Below are 23,950 nucleotides of genomic sequence, written 5' to 3' on the forward strand. Positions count from 1 at the left end.
TGTTGGAAAAAAGGCACAGCACTGGAGGGGAATGGAACTGCTCTTTGATCCTCAGCCCATAGTGTCAAAAACCTCAGCATTCACTACGCAATGTGTTGGCTTGTAAGGATCCGTATGATATTAAAAGGATTAAACAGCACAATAATTATTCTCAGCTGGATCAACCACACGATCTTCAAGACTGAGGGGAATCCTTGGATATGTCAATATATACGTGATCAAGACAAGTGCCTTCAAACTGTGTTACTTGCAACCAGTAGGAGGAGGAAAACAGTATCAGTCATTGGCACAATTTAGCTATGACTCAGAGAGAAACAGGACCCAAACTGGAAACAGTAGTTGTACGGACAGGTGAGCCTTCATAACAGCTTGGAACACTAAAGTCATGCAAGTATTTCTATGACGATCTCGCGTCCCACACTCTCTTACCAATTTATGCAGAGCTCAGGTTTGTTTCCACTTCCATCAGTACAAGCTTTGCCCTTGGTCAAAGGAAGGAAAAATCAAGAATTCTGCAACATTTCTTGATGCGAACACTTTGTGGCTGGGTTCTTTACTCCTAGACGAAAGCATGTGTGCGCTGCTCTTGGCAGAGAAATCGTGCGTATGTCTCCGACACTGTATTTCAGCAACACATTTAAATGCTTTCTTTTCAAACAGCTCGGTCAAAACCGCCTCTTTCAAAAGCTACTGTAGGCTAGAGGTACCTGGAAAAGGTGTGTAAGCAATCAACCCAGAGTACTGTACCTTCTCTATGGACGTCGGGGAGCACATCGGTGGGGTGTTGCACTACAGCTGACCGCCTGTACACCATGTGAACTCTTCCCTTTTCCTCTTCCATTTGCTTTCCCCTTTCCAAAGGCTCAATGAAGTATTCATCCTTATCAGTTCTTATCATTCCGGCCTGGTGAGGAAGAGAAAAAGCATGCCGATACGTCACTGAGAGCCTAAAGACCTGCCCTGACACTTTAAAACGCAACTATCAGGAGCGGTGAAGCGTACAACACTCAGCATCCTACTGCACTGGAAAATTCAAATTACCCCTCTTTTCCTTGGCGCGGACTTTTCGCCAGAGGTGATGTTATCCCTCCGCCTTCTGGAGATGTTTGTCTGGCTGAGGCCACTGTTCCAAGGTGTCAAGAGAAGATTTTGGATTTGGTTGAGTTACAGTACCCTCTCATAAACAGAACTGAGACTAAAGGAGTTCACCACTCGGGGGTAGCGTGCAGCTCTTCGTAATACGTGCGCCGCACACCGAGCGCTGCAGCACTCTGCTAATCCTTACTCAGATACATTCTGAACCCCTTATGGCTCAGGCCCTTCATCTTCTTCATTAAAATCATCAGAAGCTCTACAGTTTCCTACTTAAATGACCACATAGTGCTCCATCCTGACAGGTCTTTAAACCCCTTTCTTTCTGGGTCTTCTCCGAATAACAGCACGGGCTTGCCAACCAGGCAGATAGATCCTGGTGGTGACCACAAACAGTAAGTCCCACCTCCCTAAAAAAGGGAAATGCTCAGGTAGAGAAAGGTCTTTGCTGGCACTTGGATATAAACTGCAGTAATCTTTTATGTATATATTTCGGGATTTTTAACAGATGGAGATTACAACAGTCCGAGCTTAGGCAATTTGTCAAATAGAAGTACACAGAATTGTGAAGGTATAGGGTGAGGCATAAAAATTAGTATGTTAATCGATATACAAAACGTCACACGGAGGACTTCGTCACAAGCTTTCCATGCTCTGCGTCTGCAAATCCGTTACCTGCAAGGTGAAAGGATCTCTGTTATATAACTGCAAAAGCAAAGCCCGGCTTCACTTGCCAGCTTTGACACGGGTGCTTGTTCTTCTCTGTGCTAAATCACTGAGGAAAGAGCCAAGATTATCTTTTTGGGGATGGGTGTGCCCTGCTGTAAAGGGAACAGAAGAAAAACCGGCGAGCATCAAAGACAGTTTCCATTTTCACAGCTCTCCATAAAACGCTTGGACAGACCTAACGCTCTCCACCCGCTGTGGCCACAGCTCACTCCCGGCTCCTCAAAATGATCCTATTTCACATCATCATGCTAAACAACGAAAAGAAATACATAAATCTCACTGACAACATGTGACGGTTGGGATAACAGGCCTGGGTTCAGGGTGGCTCTGCCTGCGAGGCCACTGCAGGGATTTCTGTAGCTCCTACTCGCCTTTTATTCTCTTTTAAGACACCTTTTCTCGGCGATGATTTATACAGACACAAGGCGTATCGCTGCCTTGAGCTCACTTTCACGGCAGCGGCCAACTCCACCAGTTTCACTGGATTTGAACCGCGTCGAGGGGATTTCTGCTCAAAAGCCGTGAGCAAACGCGACGCAATTTCTCCGCGGAACTTGCAACCAGAGCCGAAGGGCTGGATTTCGGTCGTCGTCACCGACACGGTGTTCCTCGAGAGTAACGTCACCCGCAGACCCAGCGCCAGAGCAAAGCACCGACCTCCGGCACAACTCGCAACCTGCCCCAGCACGGCTGGGGACTTCATTAAAAATACACCCGCTCAAAGGGCTCGGCCGCACGCCCAGACTTCTCCACCACGGGCTGTGACAGCAGAGATCAGGTAATTGTGGCTTCCTGGTCAAAGGGCCAAACCTAACAGGGTGATCAAGTGAAAAGCTGGGTTTTGTGAAAAAAGCTTTTGTTTTTGAAAAGAAAACAAATAAGCGCAGTTGGTTACGCCAACAAGAACTCCTCTAGGTTTTACTCTGCATCATTTCTCATCTACTTTGCTCCTCATCCCTCCCACGATTTTGAGCCTGGCTTTACTCTCTGTTTCACCTGCAGGCGCGATTTTTTTGGTGGGAGTTGACTACATTTCACATGCTTTTGCATAATTAATTAGCCCACCCTTTGGAGATGCCCTGACTCTGCTTCGCTGTGACAGTACCCAGTGCAAATATGAACATGCTCCGGCCGACACTCGACACGCAAGAGTTAAAATTACTACAGTGGTGTTATCTTACAAGGCATGATGTGAATGTCAGTAGACAGAATTTTTATAAATAATGTTTTTATTTCCCTTTTATTGGAAAATGAGGCTTGGAGTCAGCAGGGACAGTTTCGGTCCATTTTAACAGCCCACATGCAAGCATAAATGCAGAACCCAGCTTGCTTTCCATTCTGATTTATTTTTTTCTCCCAGATGTGATGATCAGTAAAAAGAGCTTAAAAATTCCCAGAAATGAACAGAAAAAGAGGGGAATAAGCAGGTATTGCATGTGAATCTTTGCTGCAAACTCTGCTGTCAGGGTAGCACTTTCTTCCCCAGCAGCTGGAGAGAAAAGCAGGTGTTCAGAGCACATATTTTTCAAGGCTCGCTTGGAGAAATGACCATGGTGGATTTTCAAGAAAGAAATATGCAGTGGAAAAATTTTTTTTCCACAAAAGCGTATTTATGGAGCAATACAGGAAAGCTCAGTCTGCAATCTTGGAATCCTATTAATTTTATTACTTCTTCTTAAAAATTAACTGCGTTCAAAATCTCCGCTGGACCCAGTCTGAAATCTGCGCTTCCGTTAAGTTTACCTAGAACCGTCCTCAGTATTCTTAAAATGCAAAAACAGGAACACGAGGAAACCACCAAAAGCCAAGAGAAGCTGTCGTACCACAGTGGCTGGAAATAAACCGTTTCAACCTCCACCAAGACCCGGGGGAAGCAGATTAACTTCTCAGCTTTCCTACAAACTCACAAAACCTGGAAAAATAGCTTTTTTATTTTTTTAAATGCAAAATGATGCAGACAATAAGGGAATTATACATAATACCAAGTGTTGTGAAAATAGCTTACAAGGGCAGGTTGAACTAAGGAATCACTTACTGAGCCAAAACCAACAGTATTTAAGGGGAGAACACGATTCCCTATAAATAAGCAAGGAGTACGGGCTGCAAGGGAGGAAAGAACCATTCATCCCCAGAGCACAACAGAGAACTGTGGAGGGAACCATTAAAAATGGATACATTGAACTTCGCCACTAAGGGTAAACATTACGGGTGGGATTTTCGAAAGTATTTTAGGAAGTTAAAATGCCCCATTTCTAGTGGTCTGCATTAAGGGCAAGTCGTCGAATTCTCGGCGTTTTGAAGAGCCCACCCTCAAAGGTTGGACAAGGCAGCATTAGCAGGTCGAGTGCTGCTAACGCTTGCCACCCCGCGTTACGGGGGAGTAGGAAGCGCTTTGGGTCGCTGAGGTCCGCAGCGCATTTATTCTACAAAATAAACCCACGACGGAATATCCCCACCCAACCTGTCGCCTCATGTTCAATGCAACAAGGTCGGGAAATGCTCTCTTTTTGGTGTCGGTCTCCACCAGCCTGTGTTCTGCTTTTTTTCCTTCTTGCGGTCCTCTGACAGACTGGATGTGGTTCCCCCCAAACACAGAAGCCTCTTCTCGTACAACTTCTACAAGGCACTCATCTGCCTATGAAAAAAGCTCAACAAATATTAGGTTTCGTGAGTTTACTCATCAACCACGTCTTAGCCTTCCCATCTCCTGCCCTGCCTGGGTGATGGTGTTGGGTCATACGCTGGACTTGATCTCAGAGGTCTTTTCCAGCCTCAACAATTCTGTAAATTATAAATTATTATCTGCTCCATCCTATCTCTTGCTAAACTCTGTAAGCTCTTCACAGCAGAAGCTGTTGGATGATCCCTGCCCGCAGGGCATCTAGCACGGCAGGACGCCTGATCTACCAGTAGATACTGGTATAAACCAAATAATACTACAAATTGTCAACTGAATCCAAGGTTCAACTATTCTCCGCTGACTTAAAGACAGCAAGAGTACAGGATAGTAATTACTATTTGCAGTGAAAAACACTTTAATCTCAACGTTTTTGTGTCTTGGCTTTTATTTTAATCTATGTACGCACTTACCTTCCCAATATCGCATTTCAGCTGGCATCTGTATTTTGAAAAGCCTGCATTTCTGCAAAACATAATGAACCTACTGCTGAGAAAATAATAACTTAAATTATGTTTTTAAGCTGTCTTTAGTGCTCTTGTGCTATAACTAAATAGTTTTAAAAACACTGACACGATACTCCAGGGAGCAGAGGCATTAATTAGCAGCTATTTCTGCTAAGCCAGCTTTGAACAGCAACAGAACTGAACATGTATGGCTGCTTCCAGCAAATCAGAAATACAACACTGAAATATTTGCAATTTCTGCCACGGCTGCTCCCAGACCCAGGTGGCATACACAGGAGTCAAGAGGAAAGACCAAGAGCAGTTTCACTGCCAAAATGGTTTTGGAGGCTGCTTGCATCAGGTTTCTCCCTGTCTCTTGTGTTTTTTTCTTAAAAAAAAAAAAATCTTCCTGTTTTACTTTGGTGAGAAAGAGACCACATTCTAAAATGTCCCTCCCAAGGACAAACTGTTTCTTGCCCCACACCTGCTCTCTATGCTCTATTCAAGCTCAAGTCCTTCACGGTATCCTGTAGTGAAGTGTTGGCTTGTTTCATGTAGTTTTCTTGAAATAGGGGAGATGAAAAGCTTACAAAATAGAAACTTAACATCACCTTCAAGGCTCTGCATTCATCTCTAAGTGTCAGCAATTTAGTTGTCAGTATTATTAAGACGTGGATTAATAGGCAGGTGGATTTGCACAGCAGCAGGAGGTTGTATGGAGTTGGGCTGCAATCATAATTCTTGGTAAGAAACCAGCAAACTACATAAAAAAAAAAATTAGCAATAAACACAGGGCTAAGAGGATGCAAAATTCATCTTCCCTCTAGATGAAAGCTCCAACCCGGGAGCTTACAGGTGCAACAACCACCACACATACCTTAAAAAAAAAAGCAGAAATAGGTGCCCCAAGTGGGATATGTGACTGCATTCTCACTCCGGGTTGCACATCGTTCGGCTCGTAACACAATCTCTTGTAAGATTCTCCACGCACACTAAGTCCAAACGAGGAGGTCGGGGGCGCCGACCCGCATCAGCCTTTATTTGCCCGCCCACCGCCGCGGTACAAGGACTCAACGGTCAACCCAACAAAAAGCCGCTGCCTCCCAAAAACTAATCTGACTACTCTATTGCCAAAATTGGAAAATGTTTCCAGGGCTCTCCCCTGCTCCTCATTTCTCTCTTTTCCCCGTTGGACAATCACAGGTGGCCGACAGCGCTGTCCTGCCCCTAACTCAATAGAAGCCCTGTTGAAAAGCATCAAGAGCTCTTGTGTTCCCTCAACCCCGCAGCCCAGCCCCAGCCAAGCAGACACCGCACCGTGCCAAGACAAACACGGGGGACTTGGCACAAGGGGAGGGGGGCAGCTTCTGGAGACAGCCCTCCAGTCTAAACTTCTTAAGGAGTCCATATAAACACGCTTTTATAAAAAAAAAAAACCAAAAAAGGTGCTGCTCCGTCTAAAACCACGGATTCAGCAGAAAAACACTACCACCTTTCACCCTCGCTGTTGGCTTAAGGTGGGTTCAGCTCAATGACTGTGCAAAACCTGCGTCACAGCTACCTGCCGCTCGCGCTTTTTCATCCAAAGGCGCAAACCATTCGCAGTCACGCCGCACACTGGTTGATTTATTGGGAGGGAAACAAGAAAGCAAAGAAGGATGCTTTGCCTGCAGCACATTGCCCTTCGCCCGCCTCCACCAAACCGGGGCTACAGCGGGGGGAAACAGATGGCGAGTTTCCTCCATGTGCAGCTCCAGGGTTTTTGCTGGCATACTCAAGCACCTACCGGGGTTAAAATGAACACCTAAGCATACCTTTCAGACAGCACCCACACACTTTCCTGCTAGATAAAAGCTTCAGGAGATAAAGACTCTGCTTTTCCAGCTTCTCAAAGCATCGCTTTGTACTCACTACCCTCCTCCTTAGTGCTGCGGACCCAACCCTCACAGCACAGGGCATAAATCTCAGCTCAGCGAGACTTCTGTGGGGAGATGGAGTCCTCGGTACAGACCGAGTCCTGCACCCAAAACACACCAGGAAAATTAGGGGAAATTTCCCCTTCTGCTCATAATGCTACTGAACTATCTGTAATGCTTACCTGCTTTTTTCTCTTCTTCCATTTATTCTACTAGCTGAGGTTACCGCTTGCCTAATGAGCATTAGTCAAAATAAAGTGAAAGCAATCAAGTATCGCAGATTTTCTTCTCTATACGACGCTTCCCCGGAGACTCACTGATCTGTATCGCGTTATCACACCACTGCGTACGACCTACATAAAAAGGGCTACAGATAATCTAAAAATTACATAAAGCCGAGAGAAGATTTGAATATATTATATATGCATTTATACAAGTGGCTTCAGGACTTGCCACCCGTCCCTCTGGCAAAGCCGGGTTCTCAGTCACATCTAGGGGGAACCCAGGTCCCCGCCGGGGCTGGCAGGGAAGGGGAAGTGCCATCCAAAAGGACATTCTTCTCTCGCTGCACATCTTCTGCATGTTAAAGTATTTATGGCCTCAACATACTTGGCATATAAAAAAATACTACACATTAGAAGAATGCTGGAAAAAAGCAATACGGCAGTGCTCTGTGCACTTCGAGAAGCAGATGTTATTGATACAGTTGCTGGGTGCAAGGATCGTTTTAGTCCCAATTCTTAAAGGCTATTAAACACAGACGGCATAGAGCAGGGTTAAGATTTTTCTTATTAAGCACTAGGAGTGAGCTAGCATTTATTTAAAAACATTAACCCAATTCTGAATCAAACAAAATATTCAAACGGTTCACACTGCTCAGGTTTCGCAGTCAGATGAATTATTCACACAGCAGAAGTTTGTGACTAATCATCTAACACCAGATTTTGAAAAACAACAATAAAAACTAGTCTTCTGCAGCTACAAAGAAAAATATTATTTGTTCAACTGAATACCAGGATGAAGATTCAGAAACAGGATGAAAACACAGGAATGTGTAATATCCTCTTCTAAACTATGGACACAACTAAGGAATAAGAAGCTAAGACATGCTCATTGTAAAATACCAAACATCAAGTTGACTAGAAACTATATCTCATTTCCTTAACTAAAGAGAGCTCCTCCTGTGGCTAAACAACCCATTCTAAATACATCTAGCACTCCCAGTCTAATCTGAATAGCAAAAACTTTGCTAATTTGACATTATGCTAAGTCAATTGGTCAAAAGCCAGGTACAACTGACCATCCTGCAATGTAAGAGAAAAATAAGAAATAAGAATACGAAGAAGGGATCATGATCTCTAAGTGGCCTCTTAATACAGTAAAAGGTGAAATACATAAAAAGGGAGAATAGAGGATCTTTTGCTGCTCCAGACTTTTGGTAGAGCCACTGAAAGAACTAATATGCTGTTGAATTTGCACAGAAGAAAATGTCAACATATTACTAGGTCACTGAGCAGGACTAAAATTAAGCTTTATAGACTCCTCTATAAACACACACAAGAAAATCCCTTTATGCTGAAAATTCTCATGCTTGGTTTTAATCCAGATGTTGAGTTTCTTGTTTCCCCTTTCAGAAAGTCTAAGAAAAATCAATGGAGCCTCTTAAGAGTTGGATGAAAGCTGGAAGGAAAAAACAAACCTTGATTTAATGCGGAAAAACGTGTCTCTATTTTTTGTTCTTGGAAAACCTACGGAGGCTCATTCCAGCAGCAAGCTGCTGGGCAAACCTGGCGCCCAAAACGCTTTGTCCTTAAAGAAGGAACTGTGGGTTTAAAATACGGGTTATTAAAAACTGAGAAGCATGCCTGGAACACGCTCGGTGCAGTCAAGCACCTCCCTGAGAGCAGCGTATCTCTGCAGGAATATTGACTGAGTCCAAGTTCGGGCTTTGCGGGAGCTACAGAGGCTGCGCGGGTGACACGGCAAGAGGGGCTCGTGCAAAAGGAGCCTCAAGTGACACACCGTGGTGGCGTGGCCCTGACTTGAGGCCAGGAGCTCACCAAAGCCCTATCACTCCACTTTCTTAGATGGACAGGAGAGGGAAGATCTAACGAGAGGCCCATGGGTTAAGATAACAGCAGTCTGATACAGCAAAAGCAAAGACAGTGCGTGGAAGCAAAGCCAAACAAAGATTATTCTCTACTTCCCAGCAGCGGGCGATGTCCGGCCGCTTTGCCGGGACACAGGGCTCCAGTACGCGCAGTGAAAAAACACAAATAGTGAATGGCCCCCACTTCCCTCTTCCTTCTCGCTTTTATATCTGAGCTGATGTCATACGACACGGAAGAGCCTTTCGGGCAGTCTGGGTCAGCTGGCCTGGTTGGGTCTCCTGCCAAGATGTTGCCCATCCCCAACCTAGTATTGGGGGAACGTTGGAAAACCACAGCCTGGGTGCTGTATGAGCCCTGCTCAGCAGTCGCCAAAACCCTGGGGTGCTCTCAATACCCTCTGAGCTACCACTCCAAAAACACAGCACCCAGAGCTGCTGTGGGAAGACGAACTCCACCTCAGCCTGACTCAACACACACACGCGGGGTTGCTGGTTCCTGCAGTCAAACCTGGTGTTTGCACAGCTCCTGGAGTCATGGGATGACATGAGGGTCACACGTTCCTTTGGAAAGTGGAAAACACAAAAAGCAGGGACAGATAACAGCCTTCAAAGAAGGAAAAATAAGTCCTTCAGCACTGAATACTCCAAAACTACAAAGCAAACAAAATAAACCCCAAATACGAACATCCCGTGAATCACAAAACTGATTTATCTTACTCTGAATGGAAATCACAGAACGTTCGGGGTTGGAAGGAACCTCGGAAGATCATCTTGCCCCACTCCCCTGCAAAGCAGCATTACCTAGAGGAGATCGAGCAGCGCTGCTCTCCTGGTGGGCTCATCCACCGTTTGCATCAAGAAGTTCTCACCGACGCACTGCAGGAACCTCTTGGGCTGTGGTTGGCTGTGCCAGCCTTCCAGCAAATACCAGGGTATGGACCCCCCGCACCGTATCACCCCTGCGAGCCTGTTCCTTCATCCTCAGCCCCAAACTCTCAACTCGCTCCTCATCCTGCCCTGGCCAGAACTCGAGACGTTCCAGTTGCTCTCTCACGTAAAGAGTGATTCCCCCACCTCGCCCTGTTGGCCTGTCTTTCCCAACCGGAACCGAGCCATCCACGGCCACATTACCGTCACATGCGCTGTCCCACCCTGGCTCTGTCATTGCCCCCAGATCGTAGCCCCTTGATCACCCACAGATTTCTAACTGCTCCTGCGAGACCCACCTGACCACTGGCAGAGCTTCAGTTCTTCTGTTCTCTACCCTTCCCGCACCCCACTACTCCACGTAGGCTCTATGTTCTACATCTAGCTCAATGTTTGAAATTGGTTCTACGTCTTTGCACAAAAAAAAACCTGTGGTAAAATCTCTCTGAGGAAAAGCAGTCCGTTCTATTAGCCATTTAGTTAGGTAAAAACAAGAAAGCCTTATGGCGGCACGACATGCATGAGGTTAGACAGTTAATTTACTGTGGCATGGTTGCTGCTTTATAAAAAAGAAAGCCGAAGTAATTTAATCAAGTTACCAGCCAAGATGCACAGGTAGTCTAGGAAAACCGAGTGTCAGTTTGAACACCACAGCTAAAGCAACTGTTTCACCTCATTCCCAGCAACAGTAGTGCTGCAGCTTTAGCCGTCATTTCAAGAAACGCCCAATGAACCATTAGGTCCAGAGACCAAACTAATTCCCCTAACTCTTGCAGAGCCTGACTCAGCGATGATTACATAGAAATGGCCACGAAGCCAATGAGTTCCTACAACAAACCCACCTCGTCTGCTTTCTACTTGTCCCTTTTGCCTCGATAACCCTGCAAGATATTTTCTGTCCTCTCTTGCTTCTCGCCCCCTTGGCAAACCTCGGGCCAGGCAGCTCCCAGGTCAAATTCCAGATACGAGTCAGTACAGCCCTGAATAAACAACAGACATCAAAAAAAGGCATTGCTGAATATGGCTTCTGTATCTCTACCCTGCAAAACACAGTTTCAAATTCAGCACAAACTCCGCCGTCAATAAGAACTTTGAGAGAGGTTACAAGGATTACGTTTTGAGAACATTGACTATTTGAGTATCTATTTACTTTCTCTTCCTGAGACACATACTTCACCACATGCGATACGTGAAGGCAGAAGGTGAATGAGAGCCTGATTCATGTGCGCTCTCTGTGTGTTATCAAGGGTCCACAGAAGCTACACAACCTGGGGTTTATTAGCAAAACTATAAAAAGGGAGTTGTACTTAGTAATTTTAATAAGCTTGGGCTATTTTATAAACTGCTAGCTGTGAGGCTCCAGGAATAAAAAAATAAAACACAAAAAACCCCAAACCACCCCATATGCTGCTTTAGTAACAAAACCCCAGAAAGGTCATTATTTGTCAAACTGCCTTAAAAGTACTGTTTTGGAAAATGCACAGCCAAGACTAAAGGATTTGAGTCAATCACATCTACAGACCCGATCCCCAGGGCTGCACCCAGTCGCCGGTGATTTGCTTCAGACCATTTTAAATGACCCACGCTAAGGACAGGACCATTTAAGGGAGCTCAGACCCGCTCACCGAGAGCTCCCCACCTCTGCACGAGTGCACTTGTCTTCTACAGCCCAACTAGACAGGCTCCTTCTTGAGCTGGGAGTACGTCTTCACACAGGGAAGCCACGGTAGCACTAAAGCAGCAGCACCTAGAGCAAAGGATGCACCCTGCTACAGCCTTCCTCCCTCACACTCATTTTGCAGCCACGTGCTACCTACATCGCCAACGCCAGGCCAAGTGTTTCCTCGCAGCGGTACTTACAGGTGAGGCAAGGAGTACTGAATTTCCCGGGGTTGCTATTCATGAAATGGGTTAATTGAGAAAAGCAAGTGCCCGGATGGGGACACTCAACAGGGGGGAATTTTTGAATCAGACAGCCAAGCCGGCACTAGTAACATCCGAAGCACAGAAACACTAGTGTGAGTGCTCCATGGACCAGGGCAAAGGGAGCACCTTAGCCAAGTTGATTTGCCATCAAGATTTACTCAAGAAGGGCTGTAAAACCCACAGCTGTTCTGTGGGGACACGCTCTTGGAATATAAACTTGAACCTGCCCAAACTCATGCGCAAGAGACATTTATTTTCACGTATTGCATCCCTTTCATAGCTTAATCACTTTCTCATGTCTGTAAAGCTACACCATCGGTGAAGCAAAGAGTAAGCAACGAAAGGTGGCAAGAACGCAGCCATTCTGCTTTATAAGACACAACACCTCCAGCTGGTGCTGCATGGACTTAAATACACTACTTTACACACGTTTCCTTGCCCTTAAGTATGCCACACAGAGAATATTTTAAAATAAACTAAAAGCAGATACCCCTGGAACTGGGTGGGAAGACTTAGCCACCAAGGCTTTCAAGGGAAATTCAAGTACCAGAAAAACTGCTCAGCAGGTTTGTACTTTAAATACTGTATTTTCTGATAAAGCAAAGGATGAAAAAAGTTCTCTCAGTGACAGAGGTCCAGGAAACGTGTGCATGGGGATGTAACGCTTGACAAGGTGTCCAATCCCAGGACCTTCACAACAGGTACAGTGATCTTAAAATAAAATCAAGCTGGGCCAGTCCGCTAGATTTTAGACAGATACACAACTAGTATTTTTTTACAGAAGGTTTGAACTTGTGCTACTTTGATTTGGTTTTGCTGCTCTGAAGCCAACCGCACAACAAAGTGTTCGTACATATTTCACCTGGTGAATAATGTGCAAAAAACCCACTAAACTTTAAACGGATGTGCTGTTAAGTAAGCAAACCCCTCATTTTTCCAACAAAAATAACTACCAACGCTATTAAACCAGACATCTTGTTGAGTGTTATTAAGTGAGGAGAAAAGGTTGCCCCCCCCCTTTTTATTCCCTTTTTATTTCCAATCAAGCATCACTTGCACCACAGCATAAATGAAGAAGGAACTTAAAGCATTTAATCTTTGGACAGCTTCTACAACAACACTTTAAACAACTCCGTGCACAGACCCCTTGACTAATTCCCACGTCCCCGTGACAGCGGTGTTGCAGAAAAAGCCTGGCTGGGGCCCTGGAGGAACCACATCGGCTCCGGCAGCCCCGTGTTTTGTCAGGAATCACGAGCCCTGGGTTTAAGCAGGGAATTACCGTAATCAAAGCGACGAGGGGGAAACCCGAGCTACTTCAAAGAGGGACTTGCAATACATTGCTGGAGCCTGCTTGCAGTCCCAGCTCTGGCTCTTTCCTGAAAAGTCACGCTTGGGGGAGGTTACCGCAGAGGAGAAGAAAATAAAATCACCAATTTGTCCATGAGCCCTTTTCTCTGGAGGGGTTTTCCTGGTCCCGACTCATACTTCAAGGCCCTCCACTGAGGTTCCCAGCACTCCCAGCCACGGCAGGAGCTGGTCAATGAGTCGGCTGGTCAGAGAGACAGGGACCACAGTGTGGGGAGGCACGATGAACTTCACCTTTTTATTCATTTAACTGGATCAGGCCGTTGCATTGCCCAGTTTATCCTTAAGTGGGATTCTTCCCAGCAGCTTTTTGCAGACAGGGCTGCAGGGGAAGAACCACCCCAGCTGTTCTAGGAATCTAGGGATTCCTTCAGGTCACTGAGACCGCCAAGCCTTACGCTTTCGTGCTCCATTTAAAAAAAAAGTACATGGCATCTTTCTTCCACTTGGAAAACCTATTACCAAAACCGATCGCATATTTCCGTGCTACGAAAGATGTTTGTGCAGCTCCTTACATTTTGGCCTGGTTTCGTCTACATTAAGTCCATAGCAGCACCACTGTATATCTATTAAGTTTTTTCCTATGACCACGTAATCCTTGGAACAAAGGGAGAGGGAGCTGAAGTCCATCGGAATATTACACTTTCAGAGGAGGCCTTAATCGTTCAATCAGCCTTGAAAGCATAAAGCATAAAACCAAATGGAAACTCTTGTTGCTACTTCCTACTCCAGACATTAAGTACAAAGCATGGAGGTTTTGCCCTTCCACCATCCTTGAACAGGCAACCAGAAGCCAGTATGGGCAAAAGATTTCCAAAATTATGGAGCTGAAGCAAAGAAATTCTCTCTGCACCTCTAAAAACAAGAGCTTTGGGTTTGTTTTTTGCCCAGCTGGGTTTAACCTTTGTTAGAAAAGGGAGGTTTCAGTGGGAAAAGGCAGTTTGTTCTCAAAAGGCAAGGTGGGAGGAGAGAAAGAGAGGCAAGGGCTAAGACATGAGGCAAATCTACCATTAGACCACTCTGGCCTCATTAGGAAAATCTATAAATGGAAATAAATGGAGCTAGAACAACTATCTGCAAGAAATCCGACGTCACTACACAGAGTAAGGATGAAGCACCCGCTTGTGGAGTTACAACTTCAAGGAGAAACGAATTAGACACATCGAATAATGTCTAGATTATATTATTTAACACTACATTGACATTTTACTTCCATCACCATCACCTCCCTGCTCCTTTTCCCTTTTTCCCCTGTGTTTTTTGCACTCCCCCAAACATGTCTCCAAAATGCTCTTCTAATACACCAAGAGAAAATATCACCAGCTCCTAGAAAGCTGTTTCTCCATTTAGCAACATGACGTTGAAACAAGACGTTAGTACCAATCCACGAACGAGAAAGAAGTCTTACTACTTCAGTCCTGATGGAACGGCGGTAATAAAAAACTATTTGAAACAAATCAAAACACCCTGACACTGCTGAGATCCTGGTATGCACTTAAGCACGTGCCTGAACTTAGGCATACTTTTAAGGCTTTTCCTGAGCCAAGGCTTAGGTCTTTGTCCAAGTATCGCTACTCTGAGATACTCCAGCCTGTATTTCCAACACCAAAGGAAAGCAACTGTGCCCATCTCTGTCCAGCCATTCGGATACTTCAGATAACTCTATAGCCATTAAATAAAAGACACTAAAAGGAAAAGCAGGAAGGAGGCAGAGTGAGACAGTGTTCTAAGTGCTATAGTGACAATAAATATTGCTATTTTGATCAAAACAACAGCAAAAATCAACAGTAGAAACCTGCAGAAGCACCAGCTTTCCATGACATAGTAATGAAACCAAGAGGCAGCTTCTACAGGACTAATGAAAGTTCTTTCGCTGTGGCAAGTGCAGGAGATTCTCTAAATAGAGAGAGTTATTTTCAAGTGATATTACGCAGACGTGAAGGCAGGAATTTGCAAAACTGACGGCATGCAGATGACTTTGCCTGCCAAAGTAGATAGGCAAACTATTTTGAAACAAAAGCATTTAAATATTTTGGGTTTTTAATGTAAGTTTAGATTAAGGGGGCAGACCACGGGGAAAATCCTGCTTTACAACACAAATGCCAATTATTCCATATACTTATAAACAAGCAATCAAAACTTAGCACCTTGACATTTCTCATAACCGTGCACCCAGTGGCCAGAGTAAAGAGCAAACAAGGTGAAGTTCAGCCCTGTCTATGAAGTACATGCTAGCACAGTCTGGCCCTGCTATCAGCAGGTGTCCTGGGAGCCACAATTAAAAATCTCCTTCCACGCAAAACAAAATTTGCCAGGTCTTTCACCGAACCTGTGGCAAGGCAAGTGGTTTTTTTCTGTTATTTCTGATATCCAACTTCTTTTATAAGCTATACACTGCGTGAATTGCTACCAGGGTAATTCCCTTTACTTGGAGACTCTCTAAATTCCTTTGAAGTCAAAAATAAATCTTTCCAACAAACACACGGCCATAGAATTTCTCACTCGTGTTCCAGTTTCTGTTAAGCCACATGACCTCCCTCTTCACATCTTCAGGATACACAGAGGATCAATATTCTACGCGCATGGCACAGCAACCGAGAAGGCAGAAATAGTAACGTCAAGTTACTTCTGCCAACCCTGGAGCTAGCAGGAATTAAAAAATAAAATCAAATCTGTGATCCCATCAGTCTTTAGGGTTGGTTGGTTATTTATTTTGCACTCACACGCTCGGAGCTCTGAAAGACCGTGACAACAGCAAGGTGAGCTGAGCAAGCCAAAGTGCTCAGAAAGGTGGTTCTCACCACACAGTAAGATGAGAGATCTGTTCCTCACTTAGGATCCCCTTCGGCATCTGCTGTTGTCTTACCCACGTGGAGGCTCGTGAAGGCAGCAACGACTTGGTTCCAGTGAGCCGAAAACACAACACGAGCAGCTTGCTGACCACATGGCAAGCTCTGCCAAAGCTGCTGCCCTCCCTAATCTAATCCCTTTTAATCCAATTCATTGTCTTACCGTACTGTCTCACTTAACACAAGAACTTCATTCAGGATTACTGCTAAAACACAGCTCTCGAGCCGACGGTCTCCTTCGTCGCAAGGGCTACATCCAGTCCGGCAGACGGCTGCACGGCCTTTGCAAATACAGCACACTGCCTCCAAACACCCTCTAAAATGTAAATTCAGCACACCACACTGACACTAGTGGATGACCTGAGATATAAATACCACCTTAAGGAAGCAAAGTGACGGAGTTTTGGTGGCAAGTCAGGAGTCTGAGCCATTCAGGCAATTCTTTGTGAGGCACGCTGCAGCGGCGGGGAGGTTTTCCGGCCAGTACTTATCACAAAACGGAGCCAAAGAATTAACATACGGCACGTGATGGGAAGAGGGAAACCTATTTCCAAGACTGCTTCATATGACTCCTCTCCTGAATAGCAGCAGAATAACCACCACATTAATCTTCCTCGATGTTGCAGCCCTGTTCCCCCACCACCGCTTTGGCTACTTAAGGAGCACAAGGTGAGTATTGTTCGCTTTTTTTACCGCATGATTGCATTAATGAATGGTATGTGTGCTCAATATATGCCCGGACTTTCAATATGGGATTTGTGTACCAAGCCAGCCATTGCATGTGCTGAAGCCACAGCGAAATACCACGTGTCTCCAATTAACACAGCGCAGAGCTGAGAACGAATCCTTCATAGGTGTGAATCACTCGGTTCTCATAGCACACCTTCTGATGAAACAAAACTGCATGTAAGAAAGCAAAAAAACCCACACGCTTATTTTAAAATAAAACCTTTGACACTTAAATCTGCTGCTGGTTTTGGAGTACAGGGCAGCCTATGATTTTGCTACACAAGTAGTACACAGTGATGAGCTGGACGCTAAATCCTACGTTCACTCACCAAAGGGTCATCTTGAAAGTCTTACAATTACTTCATCATTAATTTTTGTATTTGTCACACCTCAGAAAATGAACAACACGTAGGTTTGATCACTCTCACACCAGTGACCTGAAGGACTCTGCTCTCCAAACTCAGAGAAACGATCCCAGAGTAAAGCAGTAGGATTGCACACATCAATACATGTCAAGGGGTTTTTTTAAGGGATTTAAGAAAAGAAACTATTCACATCAACAATGTGTGGTTAAAAGCAGCAAAAGCCACGTAAGACATGGTAAAACCCCGTGAAACAAGCCTTACCAGCCCATCGCAATTGCTCACAGCAACGGCAGCCCCGGGAATGTCGGTGATGTCTCCCACGTAGGCGCAGTTGGTCCTCAGGGGCTCTCTCTTCCACAACCTCTCTGTAGCAGATCTGCTCCGGCTCGCGTTCCCAGCATCGCTGCCCGTGCCCACCCAGTCTTCGTACCACTCCACGACGGCCTCGGGAGCCACTAAACGAGTGTTGGGTTTCAGCCGGAGATGGAATTCCCTTCCAAACGCAGTGACGTTAAAATACAGCTCTTTGGGGCTTTGGGATACCTCCCGCGTTGATCTTCTTTGGTGACTTGCAGAGAGGATGTTGGAGTTGTAGCTTCCGTCTGCATTGGTACTAATTGGAATCACTAACCCATACGGTCTCGCTCTGCTTTTTCGAAATTCTGCCAAGAGAAATACCCAAAACCAAACTAAAATTAGAACAAGAGCATGGAATGAGCCTGAAGACCAGATGTGCACGTCCCCAGGGTAGCCGTGAGGAGGCAGTGGGACATTGCCTTGGCTGTCGGTGGCTACGCTCATTTACTCCACGACACAACACAAACACCATGTGTTCAGGGCACCTCCTCTTCCAAAATTCCCAGGTCAGGATTCCTTTCAGAGTCATGCAATCGTTTGGGTTGCAAAAGACCCTCAAGATGATCAAGCCCAACCATTAACCTAGCAACGCCAGGTCTACCCCTAAACCACATCCCTAAGCGCCACAGAGGTAACTCTGCACTGCTCCACCAGTAAGTTCAGATGAAGAACAGCCAAATCCTGTGTAGGTTTTAAAAGGACAGGGGACAGTGCCAATTACCATAACCATGTACCCTGAATTATCCACTAGGTAGCTCCTCTGGATGTAAGGATCTGAAATATCTATTTGAATTCCTCTCGGAAAATTCCCTGGCGTGAAGGTTTGTTTACCAGCCACAGAGGAGGCAGCCACCCTTCTGAAAGCTCTCGTGAGAAACACCACCCAACTCCCTCATGCACCCTGAACGGAACCGCTTGCTTCTGTGTCCAGACCTCCAGGAAGATTTGGAAAACCAAGAGCCATGCCCTGCTGTAACTGCAATTTGCATACCTATCTCTGCCAGTCTTTGACAAGTGCAATAGCGAAAAGAATCTGGTGGGTATCACAGACTGCTGACAAATTAAACGACATCAGGAATAACTCTTCCCTCTACAGACCTCCTCTAACAAATCCCCTTACCCAGCAAAACTTGCTATTGGCCTCCTTCTTAGTGTCACTCCAGTAAGAAAGTTCGGAAACAACAGAGAAGCTAATTATAGGGGGAAAAAAAAAACAACCGACAAATAAACCCACAAACCAACACAGAATTTGACGAATTCGTACTGAATTCCTGCATTTTACTGCGACACACAGAAGCTATAAGAGCAGCAAAACCGCGCTCTGCTGCTGGCCCTCAGGAAATCCTTGGGTAGTTCTACAGGAGCTCAATGGCACTGATGAGAAAAGGAAGAGAATCTTCTCTGCTGTTCCGAGAAAGATCTTCTCCTGAAAATCCTTACTCACACTTGCAGCCCTGCCTCAGGAGACACACGCGTGTGTTTCCCTCTGTCTGACAAAGTAATTTCACACCACTGTAGGACGAGTCCTTGAAATGAGCTGATCTTGTTCATCCTGTGAAAGGAGAAGAGACACTCCTGGACCAGGTCAAGCTGCTGCTACAAACTAGACCAAAGTCTAAGTCTTACTGCCTGTGTACTAGACTACGTGAGAGTTAAAAAGAAACTTAGCACAGAAATAATTATTCCCTAGCTCATCTCTTCCCAAGAGAACTGGCTAAAGCAATCTTAGAATGATATTTCTGACACTTGTCATTTAAAAAACTCCACAATTGGGTAGCTCAGATTCTACCACTACGTGCCACTGAGAATTCCTCAAATAAATACACTTAATTAAATGAGCTAAATTTACCCACTCCCACTGTGAATCACACTTGAACCAAGAATTAATAGCGAAAAAGCTCAGTAACTAAATCCTCTCTCCTGGTAGCAAAAGCTGCTTTTTTTAAGAGATTCGTGCACTCAGGGAATAACTCGAGTAGGAAAATGTTCCTAATGGCGACGTATGACTGCTTTTTCTCCAATTTTCTTTTATGCCAGTTGCTGAGGGATTTCACAAAAAAGCCACACAGGAGGATGTACACGGACAAATTCTTGCACTATAACCGTCTCGACATAATACACAAATACTGCACCCTAGGCAAGTGAAAAACTCTTACCATTTTCACATCCCTTGTTCGGAAAGCCAACTCGACACCCTACAGCTAGCAGCCACGGTGTGTTCTTCGAATCAGCCACCACCACCTCCACGATCACGTTCTCAAACTGCTGTCCTAATTAGGACATTATCCCTAGGGTAATTCCCATCGAAAACACTGGGAATTCTGAGTCCAGCCTGCTAATCTCTCTCCTTAGAGAAGGGACCAAACTAAAACCCTAAACTCAATTTTTATTAATTAGACACCAGGCCACCAACGGGAGACAGCGCTGCTGGGCTGTACATCCAAACTGGGTCAAAGTGAAAATTTAGATCCCCGTGCTTCAGCAACAAGCTTTAATTCACAGGCTGACATTCCTCCTCTTACCTTGCTGAGGTTCTTCATGGCTTTTTTTTTTTAGTTCTTTTCTTTTTTTAAGAGCAGGATGCTCAGTGCCAGAGACCACAGCCTGAGTAACTGCTTTGCACATCTTGCAGCAGTATTCCCTGGTTTCTGCTCGTAGCAGGGACAAAAAAAAAGGTTATTTCGCTAATCACAAGAACAGCCAACTAGCCACAAGGAGGTAGGAACAAAGGGTGGAAAATAAGAACTGTCAAGTTTTTGAGTCAGCAAAAGCCTTTTCCAGAGTCCCTAAATGCTGAGCTAGAAGAGGAAATGCCTTTTGTTCAAAGGCAGTTAAAATGCAATGTGACATGACTGAATACTGAAGACATCTGAACTCCTCCACAGACTTATATTACGCTTTTTCCACAGACTGCATGGCCTTGAGAAATGCTATTCCAGCTGTAGGTGTTCCCTTTCCTAGGCTAAAATTTCAGAGCTGACCTGTTCGCTAACTCAAAGCTTGCAGGAACGAGCAGAGAAGAAACCCAGAGCAAGAGAAAAAGCACTTAACTTCAAATTTTTCTTCATTTTTTTAAAGTCTGGCTTTAAACCGCTGCTCCAGTTGCACAATGTTTAAGTTGAAAGGAAGCACTTAAGAAAGAACATCCCATTCTTTCATTGTGTGCCAAAACATAATTAGCTAGGGAATGCCTCTGCAGAGGGCTGGCCTTATGGCTTTTTTTTCCTCAAATACACACGAAACTGAAGAATTAACACCGCTGCCTCGCAGCAGCTGTCTTCACACTTTACATCTGTGGACAGTGGAGGTTCAAGAGTCCTCAACTTTTCTTTTTATATTTGTTTTAACCACCTGCATTTGTAAGAGCATTATGTTTTTAGGCTTAAGGTTTTGTGAAATACACTGATCAAAACTCGTTCATGTCGTTGTCCACAGCACAATTCCCAATGCACAAACATTCACTTAAGAAAGAGGATTTCAAAAGCACAGTCTAAATTGACATCAGTGGAAAAAGAAGAATTTCTGAAAGTTGGAGACAAATTATTTCTATGTCTAAACCAAGCTACCCAAGCCTGAAGACATGACATTTGGTCTTCTTTTACGAAGTATTTCAAGCTGACTTAGTGTTCACTATTCCGACTATTTTTTTGCTCATGCTGCCTGTAAATCCTTTCCCCAGCCTTCGGTGTTGCTGCCAGAGGATCGACTTCTGTGAATACATTTTTTTTTTGATCAGAGGAGCTCCTTCACCTACCACTGTGACCTCTGAAATCAAATCCACTGAGTGGAAGCGTTGGTGGCATCATCTTTTCCCAAACGTTTTTTAAGCCATGGCAATGAGATGTGGATGAATTAGCACCTCCAGACTTACGACGTCACGAGTGACAACAGCACGACTCCCTCCTGAGAGCTTCCAGGCATCTGCAGTACATTATGCATTAACGCAGTTAATTAAGCTTGGGTAACTCTCTCTCTCTCTGGAACACGCACCCTAATGTTATTTAAAAAAACCCCAACCTATAACATCCTCTATGCTTTAATTTGTCCTAATGGACTAGGAGAAAAGACTAGCTGCTGACAGCAGCCAGCCCTTGGCCAAATCAAAACCTACAGCACGGATGCAAAGTGACACTTGACAGGGACTTGAAAGTGGGACAGTCCATTTGGAGGCAATCCGAATGCAGGTTTTACTGCCGTCATTAAAAGTCTAGACCGAGTAAGCCACGCTTTTTGAATGGGAATTTAGAGGATCAAACATTACTTCAAGTATTAACGGTTTAAAAACGTAAAGCATAGGACAAATCCCAATGACTGGAAGCGTTAACTAGCCTGTAGCGTGAGAGAAAGGGAAGAGTTAAATGGACAAGAAGTTATTTTCCAGATTACGGAATTCTGTCTGTACAATTTAAAAGACGCACTCCTGTATAGCTTATGGTTTCTGAAATTCAAATACAATCCATTTCTCATGGAAACGACTAGAAATAAAACAGCATACCACTGGAAAAAAAGGCCTCTCGCCAGTTAGGTTTAAATGTACCTAAGTGCCTCAGTTCCCAGCATTTCCTGATCACAGTGGAAATCAGCCTAAGCCCAGAAGAACGCAGAGCCAGAACTGAAACTGAGACAAGACCTCCAAAATTTAGAGAAATTCCTGGAATTCTTCTCAGAACAAAGCCTGGGATCAAAACCTGACCCAAAACCTCAGAACTGGAGGTCTAACAGCAACTGGAAATCGAATTGCCTGGGGTCGATTCCTCTCGCTGAGAAGTTAAAAGGCTGATTTCCCAGCTGGGCAAGCTAAGGAGCGGCTAAGATGGAACGCCCTCGCGCCAACGCCCGGGGAGCGAGAACGCCAGCTGCCATGCCTTTCCACAGCCCCTTCCACCCCATACTGAATCCCACAATCTCTCAGAATCTCTGTGGTTGGAAGAGATCTTTAAGATCACCGAATCCAGCCGGTAACCCAGCAACGCCCGGTCACCACCACACCACGTCCCCAAAGACGAGACCGAAACAGTCTTTAAATACCTGCAGGGATGGTGATTCCACCACTGCTCCGGGCAGCCTGTTCCAATGCCCAGCGACCCTTTCAGTCCAGAACTTCTTCCTAATACCCAGCCTAAACCTCCCCTGGCACAACCTGCAGCACATACAGCGCTGAACTAGCCGTTAAACACACTCAGATCTTGTGAAACCAAACCGTGGGCAAATGCTCCTAATTATACGAAGCCTCTTGTCTGCAGAAAAGTCAGAGAAGCTTAAATTTTCAATACGAGTACCCTGTGGGCACCAACAAGCACCTTTCACCTCAGTGCCTTCACTCACCAGAAACCAACCTCGTTGCACGGCACTTTCTTACTGAAGTGCATCAGCTGAGAACGTAACCGTGAACAACTCCCGTCAGGCGTGCGGCAAGCACACCGTGCCATCCACAGATTACCAAGAGGCCTCGGCGTTAGACAAATTCTTCCCAGCTAGAAAGAAAAGGTTGAGCTTCCAACAGAGAAGAAAAATGGTATGAAGAAACGGTTTGCCCCAGCCAAACGGAGAAGGCGTTCTCTCCGTTCAGAAATGTCAAAATGAAGACAAAGCGTCTGGCCCAGAGCTGATTTGCTGCACTACTCAGAGGGCTAGTTGAGTCGTGCTGCAACTTTTAACTTTCGCAGTTTCGTATTTCAGAAGGGAAGCACAGACGCATCAGGATGCAAAAACGCATTAATGAGAGGGCATGCAAATTCAAGTCGGGCCACATCACTGTGAAACTACAACTGCTCCTGGGTGGTGGTGGTGTGAGAGTACACAAGGGAACCCTTGCTTGCAAAGGAAAACCTTTTATTTCCGTTTTGGTAGTGGCAGCCGTAGTTAAAAAGACTTACCTGTTTGGATCTGTTGTTCTTTGCCAGCCTGCAGAAAAGACAAGAAAACACAGGCACAAAGTCACTACTGTAATTCCTGTGCAATGTGTGACACAGAATCCTCGCAGACAGATGAAAAATTACTCGGTCTCTCTTCCACTGTTCTTTACGTTTCTGCTCTTGGTTTCCCTCCGCTGAAACACCAGCCGCTCCCACCGATATCCCAACAGAGCCCCCACCAAGTTCAGCGCCAGCAGAGCTGCTAAGAAGCCCTCCTTCCCAGCGATCCGTTCCACGTATCGCACAAAAAACTGCCTGGGGTGGCCAAGGAAATGCTGGACAAGCGACTTGTTCTGAGGGGCAGGGAGGGCAGGGTGGCCAAGGAAACGCTGGAGAACGGACGGGTCCCGAGGGGTAGGGAGGGCAGGGTGGCCCGGAGCCACGCGTGCTGCCCCCTCGCCCTCCGCTCCCTGCCGGGAAGGGGCAAAGCCTCCGGGAGCTGCCGGGGGGCAGCAGTACCGGGATGCTGCGGGACGGGCTGAAGGCTGCTCCGGGCTCGGTGCCGGATGCAGGAACGCGCAAAGCGGCGCTGGGGAGGGGTGGC

At 45.6% G+C, this 23,950-nt stretch overlaps 1 protein-coding gene across 1 annotated transcript in view; it reads right to left on the minus strand.

The window, feature by feature from the left end:
* Positions 1-17,758, minus strand: part of ADAMTS3 (ADAM metallopeptidase with thrombospondin type 1 motif, 3) — a gene marked incomplete at its 3' end in the record, with an annotated part of 61,201 nt that extends 43,443 nt beyond the window's left edge. The window contains exons 1-2 of the mRNA XM_009870340.1: positions 17,396-17,758; positions 748-904 (exon numbers count right to left, since the gene is read on the minus strand). Of these exons, the coding sequence (XP_009868642.1) occupies positions 748-898 (151 nt within the window). The remainder of the gene's footprint in view (positions 1-747; positions 905-17,395) is intronic.
* Positions 17,759-23,950: the final 6,192 nt, after the last annotated feature.

This window comes from Apaloderma vittatum, unplaced genomic scaffold (genome assembly GCF_000703405.1).
Source record: "Apaloderma vittatum isolate BGI_N311 unplaced genomic scaffold, ASM70340v1 scaffold7435, whole genome shotgun sequence".
Lineage (NCBI taxonomy): Eukaryota > Metazoa > Chordata > Aves > Trogoniformes > Trogonidae > Apaloderma > Apaloderma vittatum.